This window comes from Gymnodraco acuticeps, unplaced genomic scaffold, assembly GCF_902827175.1.
Source record: "Gymnodraco acuticeps unplaced genomic scaffold, fGymAcu1.1, whole genome shotgun sequence".
Classification (NCBI taxonomy): Eukaryota; Metazoa; Chordata; class Actinopteri; order Perciformes; family Bathydraconidae; genus Gymnodraco; species Gymnodraco acuticeps.
The window spans coordinates 571965-587015 of record NW_022990981.1 but is presented as its reverse complement, the minus strand read 5'-3'; the positions used below and the strand labels follow the sequence as shown (position 1 = coordinate 587015).

The 15051-nt window shown below is 43.0% G+C and overlaps 1 protein-coding gene across 10 annotated transcripts in view; it reads left to right on the top strand.

The window, feature by feature from the left end:
- mcf2l2 (MCF.2 cell line derived transforming sequence-like 2) overlaps positions 1–15051 on the top strand; it is a 179429-nt gene that overhangs the window by 99319 nt on the left and 65059 nt on the right. For all 10 annotated transcript variants that reach the window (XR_004570902.1, XR_004570901.1, XM_034235578.1 and 7 more), the window contains exons 16-17: positions 4883–4949; positions 7504–7619. Coding sequence is in view for 8 of the 10 variants with exons in the window: in XM_034235578.1 (XP_034091469.1) it covers positions 4883–4949; positions 7504–7619 (183 nt within the window). In the remaining 2 variants the exon portion in view is untranslated. The remainder of the gene's footprint in view (positions 1–4882; positions 4950–7503; positions 7620–15051) is intronic.

The following is a 15051-nucleotide window of genomic DNA, read 5'->3' as shown; positions in this document are numbered from 1 at the left end:
CCTCGGCAAACCCCGGGGCTGAGTTAGCGATGATCTTGGGGTTAATAAACCCAAGCAGGTGAAACTGGATCGTTATCCAGGGAGATTGTTTTCAGGAAAGAAGCGCACTTTTGCCGCTGCATGGTACAACAACAGACCGGCTTGAATATTCGTTAAAAGCAGACGCAGCCTTTTGTTTCCCCTGTAGACAGTTTAAAGTGAATACGTCTTCATCTGATGCGGCTTTTACTGTCAAAGGTTTTTGAGACTGGAAACACGCATTACAGACTGATAAAGGACTGCTAAGGCATGCCGCATCAAAAGAACACATTTCGTGTGAGAGTGTGTGGAGAGAGAGACAGATACGCGAGGAAACAAATAAGGAAATGAGTACTTTGGTGCAGATCAGCTGGCACGGAGCCGTTATTACGTGTCAGCTGTCGTTTATATTATAGCTTTTTTAGCTGTCAACCTTGCTCGTGATTTACCAGTGTCTGTGCTGCCACGCACACAATGTTTCAAAGTGGTTGCTATGTTGCCCTTTATTTGTGTATGTTTGCGATAAGTGTGCGTCTTTACGCAATGCTGTTGGCCTTGCTGTTTGATATATATATTGTGCCGCAGGCCCGCAGCACGTGACGGTTTTGTGTGCCCTCCCATGAAAATCATAGGCCCTCCCTTTAGATTTGTTCTGGCGCCGGGTCTGCCTCAGTGTGTGATTTATTAACTCCTTCGTGCATGCATTACAAACTAAGGATATTTTCATCTTCATGCATGAAAAAAAAAAACATAACATAACACTTTTATAAAACAGATTTTTCCAAGGAATTTTTCAATTGAAGTAATATGTTTAACAAACCAATGAACAAAATGATATATTGTGAAAAACTATAAAAATACAATACACACATTTGACATGTTTATATGAGGACCCCCTTGGTGGTTCTAGGAATATTTTATATAAAATTGTGTTTTCTATTTAACTTATTGTAGGCTACTAAGATTATTTTTTTAATCATGCATGGTATTTTTTTAATTAATCTTTTTTTTTTTTTAAATCTCACGTACCCCAACGTACCCCCAGGGGTCCGCGTACCCCCATTTGAGAATCACTGCTTTAGAGAATCCGACTGCACTTTCACTATCCGATGTGTTTATGATGCGCCAGCGGACGTCATACAGTAAATGTGCGTCTGCTGCTGTGGGAAAACTATGGAAACTACAGTTTTCTATACAGCGGACTACAACGGCGAAGTCCCTCCCCTTCCGGTGGACCTTCATGGGACCTTATTTCAGGAAAAAGTACCTCCAGTTTGCACTTTAGTACAGCGATTAAATAAATGTACTTAGTTACTAACTTACATTCAACCATTGATAGCGGTGACAAGTCCATATACATGTTGCCTTGGTGACATACACAGTCCTTTTAACCTGAACATTATATATAAATGTTATAGGTCCAAATAGATGTGCCTTAAACTATTTAATCAAGTGTCAATAACGGTCTTTAGTATATATACCTATTTCTACTGTTTATGTACTGTTATTGTATACCGCTATTATACACTGTATATCACACATAGTCATACCATTGGTAATGCTGTTCATACTGTCTACTATTATACAATACAGCACTGTAATGCTTCTTTTGCACTCCCGGATGGATGTTAACTACATTTTGTTGTACTCTGTGCAATGACAATACGTTAAATCTAATCTAATCTTATTCTAATTTTAAAAGAGAGATTAAGAGACTGACCACATATTTAATGCTGACTCTTGATACATTTGTGCAATTTCCTATGCTCAGTAAAGACACTTTTTAAAGTGCTAAATGAGTACGGATGATAACAAGAGCCTTGTACTTTGGGTTTGTAATGACAGTTATACATAAAGCTCAAATAGTGAAAATAAACTTTTAATTTGCTCTGAACATTTCCGTTGTCAAAAACATGAATTTCTCATTAAGCGATGTTCAGCAGAATATGGAATGCATGTCCTCACAGTTGCATCAGTTGATCGGCACATCACATGAAATAAACCTAATTATGTGTGTGTGTGTGTGTGTGTGTGTGTGTGTGTGTGTGTGTGTGTGTGTGTGTGTGTGTGTGTGTGCGTGTGTGTGTGTGCGTGTGTGTGTGTGTGTGTGTGTGTGTGTGTGTGTGTGTGGATAGGAGCATAGGCAAGTGATTGTGTGCAGGACATGAGCACATGTGTGAAATTGTACAAATCAGTGCCAGCCTTTTAGTTACACAGCACAGTCAGGTAATGAAGACACAACACTGCCTACTACTGTGTCCCTCACATTCTTAGATATAACAGGGTTAGAGAGAAGCCATTCACTTACAGTCTGCGTCTTGCTTAGGTCTCTGCAGAGAGACACCTGGAAACTGAAAACCGTTTACATGCAGACGGCAAACACTCTATTCTTGTGTGTGTGTGTGTGTGTGTGTGTGTGTGTGTGTGTGTGTGTGTGTGTGTGTGTGTGTGTGTGTGTGTGTGTGATATGACAGATTGGAGCAGCTGGAGCATTTGTTCTGAGAGTTATCTAACTATAAAATTGTAGACTACATCAAACAGCCTTTTAGCACAGCTCTATGGACATCTGATAACATGTGTCCACATGTAGAGGACTATATTTGCTTTGTTCCATATTGTATTTGCCCCTCAAAAACAGTATGTTACAATGCAGGTGTCACACACACATTACATTCAGTTTGCTCTATGTCTTCTTTGTCTCTTTAAGAAAATGTACTATAGGGTAGAGATGTCATCAGTGTTACCTCAGCTTTGAAAAATCCTAATGTTGAACCTGCGTTACAAACTGGAAGCTCCATTTGCTATCTAAGAAATCCACTCTTTTTGCAGTTTGGCCAACATTATAGTATATAATATGATTGTTTACTTTTATGGTGCGTTCACACCGGGCGCGATGCGATGTTTGGGGGCGGCGCGATTACATGTAAAGTCAATGCAGAGACGCAGACAGACGCAAATTCGCTCCGACGGCGAGCATGAAGCGGTGGACGCGGCGCGAATCACGCGATTGAGGCGATTGAACGGTGCTGCGTCAAACGCGAGAGTTCAATTTTTTCAACTCAAGCGTCAAATTCAACTAATGGCTGATGTTTTCTGGTTGAACGTCAGTGACGGCAGGCTGAGATCCTCACCGCTGATTGGCTTCCGCGAGAACGCGTCAAGTGAATTTGACGCTCGAGTTGAAAAAATTGAACTCTCGCGTTTGACGCGGGCACCGTTCAATCGCGTGATTCGTGCCGCGTCCACCGCTTCATGCTCGCTGTCGGAGCGAATTTGCGTCTGTCCGCGTCCCTGCATTTACTTTACATGTAATCGCGCCACCCCCAAACATCGCATCGCGTCCGGTCTGAACGCAGCACATTAAAGCGAAGCAAATATTCGCATCGCGTCCGGTGTGAACGCACCATTACAAAAGGCGGCATATTACGTTTCAAGGGAAATTCCCAGGATATTAATCCTCATTGTTTGACCTCAGATGTTCCAGCTCCGGTTGTTCTGTGCATTCATGCCATTATGTAAAAGTATGTAAACTCTGACTACTTTTAAATCCAGGCTGAAGACTTTTCTTTTTGTCGCTGCTTTTAATTGAACTATTCATATCTTAGACTGCACTGAAACTTTTATCCATGTATTTTTTCTTTTAATGTTTATTTTATTAGCTTTTATTTTTAATGACTGATTTTAAATGCCTTTTTCTTAATGTCTTTCATTTTTTGTAAAGCACTTTGAATTGCCTTGTGTTCAAAAGTGCTATATAAATAAACTTGCCTTGCCTTGCCTTGCCTTGCCTAAAATGAGAATTCAGGGCATGAAGGCAAAGTCAAAATAATTAGTGGAGTGGCAGATAACTTTGCCCGTACATGTATTCTGCAAAGGTTATTCCATGTTATGTTTTTCTTAAACACAAAAGAGCAGTCAGACAGGTTTTTTGTTCCAGATTGTTGAGCATTGTCACATATATAAATACTTATTCTACATTTCACCCTCACGAAAAAACAGGTTACAGAAAAAGCCAAGGGATCACCAAAGTCTTCAGAAGGTATCTCCTGGGCAAAATACATATATGTTCGAAATTACAAAGGAATATATCCAATAGTTGTTGGTATGACCTGACAGGAAGAGCTTGTAATTCTCAGAGCTTAGATCTTAGTATGATTAACTTTGACTTCCTCTAGTGTGAAGAATATCAACAGTTTGAAATGAATGTTGGTTAACTTAGACCTGTACATGTGTGTGTGTGGCCCACCCTTTATGCCTACCATACACCGATAGCGTTAAAACTGGATTTTTGTTTATTCACCTGGACGGAGAATTTGTGTACATGTGGACTAGACTTAAGAGGAAGCAACACAAAATATATTGGAATGAGAGGTGGGCTTGAGGTACTGAGTATACTTTGTTTTAACTCGCTTTCGTTTTCCGTGAAGAAATAATGTTCTTCTAAAAGTGCGATAACTGTAACAGTGTGACGGCCAAAGCGCTCAAACTTGAATTAATGTGAAGTAACTGGACCAATGAATATATAAGAAAACGATTACATTATTTCCACCATTTTCCCAAAGTAAAGGTGGAGTTTCACTTTTTTATTATGGTGCAATATTTGTACTTTGGGAGACAAATTCTGATGACACTACTGGTCTTCCAAATATCCACAAACCCTCTCTTCTCAATGAAGGTGTCCTTACAACTGCGGCAAACATTTGGTGGTTACTTTTAATTAATATGTTTGGGAGTTTGCAAAGTTAAGAGAAAAGTGGATGGATAAAGGTTTTCATGTTTACTTGCAAGACATTTCTGCTGGAGGGGTTTCATTATAATTTGGTGTGAGTTAGAATTCACTGCATTCTCTGTTCTGTCTCCGCAGACACATCATGACGGAGCTGATTGAAACAGAGAGGCTGTATGTGGAGGAGCTGCAAAGCATCATGGAGGTACAGTATGACACCTTACTAGAATGTCCTTTACTTTACACTGCATCTGGGCTTACTTACAAAACATCTACATTCTTCACTGTTCAGTTACATTTGTCTCATCTCTGCTAATACTGTTTTCTAATGTTAGCATGCACCTTAAATTCACCCATTAATGGGGCAATATTTTTTTGGAGATGTGCTTATATTCCCTAATATATTTCATTTTTTCTCGCTTCTGGTGTAACTTTCATATAGAATGGTTTACATTTACGTTACACAAAAAACAAAAACAAAACAATTAATTCACGAATTTTGAAGAGACCTTGTTATCATGTTGGGTTTTGTTCCTTCCCTGTAGTATGTTCTATAGGTTTGTGTGCATGTAAATGGTCTGCAAATGCTAAAATCCCTTAGGTTTTCTGCAGAGGGAGTTTCTCTGCCACATTCACCCCTCCATTGGACTCCTACTTACTAAAACTTGTGCTTGTATTTGCTAGCACTTGAACACATTGTACTATGCTAAGCGGTTGACCAATCACAACAGAGCCGGCCAGCTAACCAATCAGAGCAGACTGGGCTCTGGTTTCAGACAGAGGGTGAAAAGAGGTGCTGCAGCACAGGCAGTATGAGAACAATAAAGAGCTTTTTGAACATTAAAGCATGGAGACATGTCACAGTAGCGACATAATATATAAATATAAAACTGAAAATGAGCACAATATGTCCTAATCCCTGAGTTCATTACCGATTAATGTTCCTTTTAATAGAAAGCATACTGTAAAAACAAATGTTTTCCTAATCTTCAGACTCCTGTCAGTGTATACACTTTATAGTGTCTCCTGGGTTGAATATGTCCAATTGATATTCTGTTGGATTACTCACACCGCAGGCTAGTGATGGCAGTTTGACACTGAAGCTTCGAACGGAGCTTCAACCCTGGACTTCCTATTCCATAGAAGCAGTGCTTCGAAGCTTGCTTCAAATCACGTGACATATGACGTCAGAAGCAGCAACTGCTTCAAATCACGTGACATGTGACGTCCGAACTAGCAACTGCTTCATTTCCTGAATGAATCACTTGACTGGTTCGCGGTCCATTCACTGCCTCGTCTCGATTCTGACAGGTGACAGGTTGAAACTGTTCGAATTTGAGCGCTTCAACACTTTATGACCGCTCTAAACAATGCGCAATGTGTGGGTTGTCGTAGTTTGCGTTGTTGCTGTTGAGTTGTTGTTGGTATTGCATTTGAATTGTAGTATCATTATAGAGCAAGCCAGGAAGAAAGATAGGTCGTTCTGGCTCGGAGTCGGGAAACACTCCGAAATGTGGAGAAGTTGTGGACAAAAAGACAACAAGTAATATAAAAAAAGTTCAATATTTTAAGGAATAGATAGCCCAGTGGGTAGAGCCGGCGGCCCGAATGCTGCAGTGTCCTCCGCGCAGCTGGTTCAAAGCCCGGAATGGATGTATTTTAATCATTGCTTTTCAACTTTAATAACTGATAAAAGGCCCTCTCCTCTCAAAAAAAAGTCCAGCACTCTCTAGTCTCTTCTCAATAACCCAATACACACAGTTATCAATCTGTAATTGCAAATAGAACATGATATTCAGTCTTTGTGTGTGTGTGCATCGAATATTTTTCAAGGCAAAGATACGTTAAACCCACTGCAGCCTTGCACTTCGCCAGGAGAGGTCGCTGTAACTGAAGCTTCGAGAAATGAACCTATTTCCGACACAATTGTCCAAGTGGTTCGATGCTTCATTCAAAGCTTCATTTTGCCATCACTACCGCAGGCTGGATTTGTTAGAACGGGGTACAAAAATACTGGACTCAAATGCAACGACTCACTTTTTAATGAGAAAAATAAAACGTTTAAACAAAAGATCACTCTTGCGAGAACAAAACAAAACTCTTGATTTCAAACAAAAACTCTCCTCTCTGGTAACACGCTGGGTCTCTGGACATGTGAAGCACACTGAAACAAGACTAACTGGCACAAGACAAAGGGAGACAAGGACAATTTAAACATGAGGGAAGTGGGAACAGGTGGAAACAATCAGGGGCGGGGCAGACGCTGACGATGGCGGGAAAACACACAAAGGGAGGAAGTAACAGGGCCTGAAAAGAAAGACAAGAGGTAAGTACAAAATAAAACAGGAAATGGGAAAACGAGACATGACATGAAACATGGGGACTTGACTCGAGATGACAGACATAAAATAGACAGACAAGACGTGAAGTAACATGAAAACCTGACTACATAGAAACATGACTAGACTTGGAATGACATAAATACCTGGCTAAACATGAAATGACAGACATAAAACAAACACAACTAACACAATTGACGAGACACCATAGGATTCAGCAGGACGCATTGATTCTGATTTTACAGTATATTGATTACATAAAAAAGATCATGGGTGTTAATGTATACCTCATTACTCTTATTGTAGGTGTCCATTTGTAAAGTTTGACACTGTAAATGGTCATTAGAAGACATGTTTTGCTATCTTGCAGGGTCATTTATGTCTTCTTCTTCCCTGTCTCATCACTCTTCCCTGCTGCAGGGTTATTTTGCAGAGCTGGATAACTCCGAGCTCAGCCACCTAATCCCCCCCACCCTGGAGAACAAAAGGGATGTGCTGTTTGGCAACCTGCCAGCCATATACGAGTTTCACAACAGGTAGGTGGGATGCATTGTGCACATTGGCCTGTCCCATGCTCCTCTCTATCCTGGAAACACTGATTTGGAACAAGTCTGACCACAGGGTGAAAGAGTATGAAGGAAACTGAGAAACCACTCCATAATAGACCAGGGACCGAACCATGTCACATGAGTCAGGAACATTATTAATGTTCCATACAGTTATAGAAATCTCTTATAGATACAAAATCAACTTGTGAAACACTCTTATTAGTCCTTTTTATATCAATGAATTCATTATTTGTAATAATTTAATTTGGATCCGGTTCAGAGACTGAGTAATTATTTTTGTATGCACTTTACATACATTTTAATGAATTTAATTATTCTTCAAATAAGTATTCTAAATAAAGGGAGAGAAAAACAATGGACCCATGCAGCTGTACATTAGCATCCTTCAAGCTCTATTGTTGGTCTTCACCAGCTCCTGGGAAAAAACCGATATAGTGTAAATGTAAGATGAAGTAGATTATAATAAAAAATATGTATTTAAACTATGAGAAATGAATGGTAATAATACAAAATAAAATACCCCAAAAACTGTAAACATTTCTTGTTTTAAATAACCAAGAATTAAATAACCAAATCAAATCCAATATGTTTTGTTCTATGTATTACATGCTTACAATATAAAATACATGTTAGAAATATACAGTGCATCCGGAAAGTATTCATACCCCTGAACGTTTTTCACATTTTGTTATGTTACAGCCTTATTTATAAATTGATTAAATTCATTTTGTTCTCAATATCCCACATAATGACAAAGCGAAAAAGTTTGAAAATATTTTTTTACAAACGTGTTAAAAATAATTAAATGAAATGTCACATGTACATAAGTATTCACAACCTTTGCTTTGAAACTGAAAATTGAGCTCAAGTGCATCCCGTTTCCACTGATTATCCTTGAAATGTTTCTGTAACTTGACTGGAGTTCACCTGTAGTCAATTCAATTGATTGGACATGACTTGGAAAGGAACACACCTGTCTATATGAGGTCCCACAGTTGACAGTGCACATCAGAGCACAAACCAAGTCATGTGGTCCAAGAAATTGACTGTAGACCTCAGAGACAGAATTGTATCAAGGCACAGATCTGGGGAAGGTTATAGAACAATTTCTGCAGCATTGAAGGTCCTAACGAGCACAGTGGTCTCCATCATTTGCAAATGGAAGATGTTTGAAACCACCAGGGATCTTCCTAGAGCTGGCCCCCAAACCAAACTGAGCATCGGGGGAGAAGGGCCTTAGTCAGAGAGGTGACCAAGAACCCAATGATTACTCTGAGAGCTCCAGTGTTCCTCTGTGGAGATGGGAGAACCTTCCAGAAGGACAACCATCTGTGCAGCACTCCACCAATCGGGTCTTTATGGTAGAGTGGCCAGAAGGAAGCCACTCTTCAGCAAAAGGCACATGAAAGCCCCCATGGAGCACTAGGGGACTCTCAGACCATGATAAACCAAATTGTCTGGTTTGATGAAACCAAAATGGAGCTCTTTGGCCTGAATGCCAAGCATCATGTCTGGAGGAACCCAGGCACTGCTCATCACCTGGCCAACACCATCCCTACAGTGAAGGCATGGTGGTGGCAACATCATGCTGTGGGATGTTTTTCAGCAGCAGGAACTTGGAGACTAGTCAGGAACAAGGGAAAGATGAATGCAGCAATGTACAGAGAGTTGCTTGATGAAAACCTGCCCCAGAGCGCTCTGGACCTCAGACTGGGGCAACGGTTCACCTTTCAAAGGACAACGACCCTAAGCCCACAGCCAAGATAACAAAGGAGTGGCTTCGGGACAAGTCTGTGAATGTCCTTGAGTGCCTCAGCCAGAGCCCAGACTTGAACCGGATTGAATATCTCTAGAGAGATCTGAAAATGGCTGTGCACCGATGCTCCCCATTCAAGCTGATGGAGCTTGAGACGATCTGCAAAGAAGAATGAGAGAAACTGCCCAAAGATAGGTGTGCCAAGCGTGTATCATCATACTCAAGAAGACTTGAGGCTGTAAGTGCTGCCAAAGGTCCTTCAACAAAGTATTGAGTAAAGGGTGTGAATACTTATGGACATGTGATATTTGAGTGTTTTGTTTACAAAATATATTTTAAAACGTTTTCCACTTGGTCATTATGGGGTTTTGTGTCTCGAATGTTCAGAATTTAATCCATTTTGAAATATGGCTGTAAAATAACAAAATGTGGAAAAAGTGAAGTGAAGATGCACTGTATGTCATTTCAGTAAATATGTTTCACAATTAGAAAAGGTTTTGGGTGGTTAAAGGCAATATTCCTAACATAATCTGTAATCCCAAACAAAATGTTTAGCCAAGCTTCTTTGTGTGTTACAGTTGAGCAGGTAAAGTAGGACCCAAGTGCTTGAACTGAGAATGTGTAAGGGTTGGGGAAAAATAGGACCCAAATGCAGATTGCGGAGGAAGCAGGTTTCAAAAGGAAACAAAAGGCGAGCTTTATTTAACAAAAGCTGAACAAAAACAAGAATTCAAGAACAGGTACGCAGTAGCATCCAAACAAAGGTGACTGTGACCAACATGAAGGGGGACATGAACGACAAACAATGAACCAACACTGAACACAGGAAGAGACTAAATACAGGGAGGGGTAATCACGAGACGAGAAACAGCTGGGGAGGAGAAAGGGGAACAGGTGAACACAATCAGACAATTAGACACACCAGGGACACTAACGACAGGGAGGACAGCACAGCAAAAATAACCCCAAAACTAGACACACAAAAACTCAAACCCTGACAGAATTACCTTTATTCAAGGTTACAATAACTAACAGACTGCAACTCTCTTCCTTCTAAACTCAAAGAACCCACAAACACCAACAGAAAACCAGAACTTAAATACATACAAGACCAATCAAGAAGACAAGACACAGCTGGGGAGGGGAGGGAAAACCCAAAGGCACCAGGTGACCAGAATCAGATCATCAGACAGGAGGGAAACACAGATGGGAAGCAAATACAGATATGAGACAGGGGTGAACACTTTCAAAGTATAACAGGAAACCAGACAGACCGTGACACAGAAAATCAACAGATCGTGACAATTTTACTCTAGGTTGATTTTGTCTTGATAAACTATTACTCAATCATGATAACATGTTTAGCGTTCATTTAAGAAAAAGAAATACACCATTTATTCACATTCTACTATGTACACTTAAAGCTACAGTTAGTAATTACAAATGTAAATGTTCTCAATTGTGAAAACTGTCACTATATCCAGACAGTATTCTATGACACAGATAATCTATACAAATATCTGTCACTGTTCATACTGCACCGAATGGCATTTTCCGGATTCCAACGAAAACAACAGAACAATCACTTAATGCATGAGAAATTTGGTCAAACTGTCAAGCTGGTCAGCACTGATACAAAATTATGTAAGATTCACTGCATTGCCATTTCCATAAATATTTTGAGACACATTTTACTGAACAGTGTAGCTGTGAAATTATAAAGGTAGCTACCATTACTATTATAAATATTTTAGAGCTGATTAATCGCATGATGTCCATAGTTAATCGTGATTAATCACAAATTAATCGCACATTTTTTTTATCTGTTCTAAATGTACACGTTTTTAATACTCTTATCAACATATGAGTGGACAATATGCTTTATGCAAATGTTTGTTTATTATCATTGGAACAATGACAAATATTGAGCTGAATATTCTCAACACAACAACCTGGAACCTCTCTCTCTCTCTTCACTCTCTCCCAACCCTGTCTACTTCTTTGCGCTGAGCCAGTTGCCCAAACAGACAAGCCTGTTTACAGTTGTCGGCGAAATGCCGCTCCTCTGTCTTCATAACTGAAGTTACCTACTGTAACTCCAGCTTCTATGAGTATTGGTGAAGCCCTCTAAGGCTATCGCTATTGGGTAATCCCCCTACGCACCCGCGCAGCACTGAAACACTTGTAGTCCACGCCCACCCGCAAGGTGGGCCCCACCCTCGGGCTCCTTCCAGTATAAATAGGAAGGAGGCCCGACAATCTGCTCCCATACAAAATAACTTTTCTTCAGCTATTCGTGGAGCCAGTGGGGCCCAACACTTAGAGGGCTTCGCCAATAGAAGTACTCATAGAAGTAGGTAACTTCAGTTCTATTTCGTATATGGCTTCGCCCTCTAAGGCTATCGCTATTGGGTTAAGGGCGAAGCATGATGTAGTCTGCGCCCCACTGGGTCCGCCCGGTACTAGAAGCACAGACACACCTGCTCAATAACAACCCATGCCTATTGCACCGTGCGTAATGGCGCATCACCGTCCCTGAAATATAGCACAACATGAATATTTTCCATGAGGGGACGAAGGCTGGGAACAATACATACCTGCCGCTGTGAGAAAGTAGAGACGAAGGTCCCACCTTGCCCAGTGACAAAAAGAGGGGGAACAGCAGCTCTCTGCGTGCAGACAGACAGGAGAGCGCACAGCTGGATCACTGATATCACTTACTCTGACAAGACACTCTATACAAAATGTGTCAGAGGAAAAAAAGGAATCATCCCTCTCATAAGAGGGAAAAAGGGCCGCTCTCCGCGTGCCGAGAGGCAGGAGAGAGGCGCACAGCTGGATCCCTGACGTCACTCACTCTGACAAGACACAGACAGGGTGTGTCAGAGAGGAATGGGAGACATCCCTCAAATACAATTGAGTAAATGAACAGGGGGAAGACCAAGATGCAGCAGTGCAAATGTCTTCCACTGACATTCCTCCGTGCAAAGCCGTGGAGGAGGAAAATTCCTCTGGTGCATTGATGTTCTCCGGGGGATCCAACCCAGAGGAGACATACGCCTGCGACACAGCCTCACACAGCCAGTGTGAGCGCTCTCTATAATGCACAAACAGGCGCTAAAAATGGCACAAGGCAGCCGTGCGCGCCACTAGCAGGACAGCGCACTCACCGGACAGAGGAGATGAGACGTGACTTCTTCCTCCGACCATTGAGGAGGGGGAAAGAAGCCATCCAAGGTGATCACTCTCGACTCTAAAGAGCTTGTGATGACCTTTGGCATAAAAGCCGGGTTAGCGCGTAAAACAGCTGAACTGCCATCTCCTTGGATCCGGAGACATGACGGAGCCACAGAGAGAGCAGACAAATCACTCACCCCTTTTCGTTGATAGAGCCAAAAGTAGTACTACTTTGGCTGACAACAGTTTAAGGGGAACCTGGTCTAAAGGTTCAAATGGGGCTTTGCTTAGTGCGTGTAACACCAAAGCCAAATCCCACTGAGGCGCCAGTGTGCGTGACACAGGTCTGAGTCTCCGTGCTCCTCGCATAACATGGCTGCTGCGCTCTGCGAGCCCCTCGGTTCAATTCGCCGGGAATATACATTGCTCTGATGAGAGCAACGTGTGTGCGCGCCCAGAACAGCAGCCGCCTGGCTGCGTTCAGAAGCTGCGCAGATCGTACTCCTCCCTGGCGATTGAGGTAGGCTGCTTCCATAGCCGTGGCCTGTTGTCTGTGCAAATCAACACATGTTTGATTGTACAGCAACGGGGCGACTCCCCCGTTCTTTTCCGAGATTTAGAAAAATAGCGGGGGTAAAAACCGCGCAAGACACTGTTCCTGGGATGACAGGAGTGTTTCTTGTATCCCATGGAACTGCTGGGGGGAGAGGCTTCTCTGTGATGTGCTGTAATGGTCGTCATGGTGACGAGCCACGCCATCGCCGCCGCTGCCCGTGAGGCAAAAGGGCTGCGAGGGAGTTTCCACATGCTGCGTTTCACTCCTGCTGTCATCATGAGGCGTGTACACGCTCAGGGGATGAGTGGAGGTGTGTGTAGTGCTGTCCACATGAGGCGTTATAACGGCGCTCATGGGTTATTATGACCGTGTGTAGGAGGCGTATCTCGGACCTCGGGTTCGCCGCCGCCCCCTCCTGGAACCTCCTGACGGCCGGGAAGCGTGGCCAGATCGGGTCACTCCTGACCGTCTGCACCCGCGAAAAAACTCCGGTTCCGGAGCACACCTCTCCTGAGCTAGGGGAACGGGGAGATCTCTGCAGGCGGCCGCCTTGCATATGATCTCCGGCAGTTCCCCTAGGATGCCACCTATCGCCGGTAGCGCTGTGGTGACGGAAAGGGGGAAAGCATGTTCGGCCGCCAAGCTGGCACCCTGCTCCGACTCCGAGGGAGGGGAGAACCGAACGGTGAACCGTGGAGGGAGGCGGGGCAGGAGTTGTCGGACTCCTGCCCGGCACTCGGCCCCAGGGACACGAGGCCCCCGTCCGCGGGCTCGTAAGCCTGGACGAGCCAATCGTCCTCCTCGGCCGCAGCAGCAAGAGCGTCCGCTCTCCGCTTCCTGTTGCCCGAGGGGAGACGGGCGCAGTGTGTGCATGCTACCTGCTGGTTTAGAGCCGCGTACGCATGCTCTGACCCCAGGCAGGATTCGCATACTGCTTTTATCTGTGCTGGTCATAACTCATTATGAACCCAGAGCCACATGAGGGACAATCTCTCACACAATTGTTACTCATGTTTACTCTGCAATTGAAGTGTCTCTTGTGCTTCAGTAACGGTGTGCTGAAGAAAAGAGGGAGCAGATTGTCGGGCCTCCTTCCTATTTATACCGGAAGGGAGCCCGAGGGTGGGGCCCACCTTGCGGGTGGGCGTGGACTACAAGTGTTTCAGTGCTGCGCGGGTGCGCAGGGGGATTACCCAATAGCGAAGCCATATACGAAATAGAACAGTCAAAGCATGAGACTGAAGTAATAATGCGCTGTGATGTGCAGTCGACACGTTGGATGCGATCCGAATTATCTAACGCAGCCCCTCGTCCTCCACAATGTTAAGCTGTAGCCACCCATTTAGCTATCGCTGTTGTTGTCCAGGCGTCTCCCCGGCAAACTTTCAAGCGTGGTCTGCCGCAAACGAGCGGCTGAGGGCTGTCAGCATCAGCTGTGTGCTTGGCTTGCTGTTTAAAACACCTTTTTTTGTATCAATATCTCTCGCTAGAATCTCCCACCATCCAACTAACAACAACAACAACAACGTCAAGCCTTTGGGCTCTGAAACTACACATGCGTTAATCGCACGTTAAAATAATTAGTGTCCTTAAAAAAAAATTGCGTTATTAATGTGTTAACTTGACAGCCCTAATATATTTATATTTGCTACTTACTGTCTAGTTCGACAGTTTGATCGGTGTCACATCCCAGGGTTCTGATTGGTTTAATCCCCATGGTCCTTCTTAGATGTATGCAGACAGTTTATTGAATAATCTCATCCTTCATTGAAAGGAATATTGAACTCCACAGCTAGCATGTCGGAACATTTGAACTGGTTTGTTTTGTACCTCCTTAACTTGTAGCTTCAGAGTGTAATTGATGTAATCTTAGCCACTGTGCTCTCGCTCCAAGGACAAACAAAAGTACC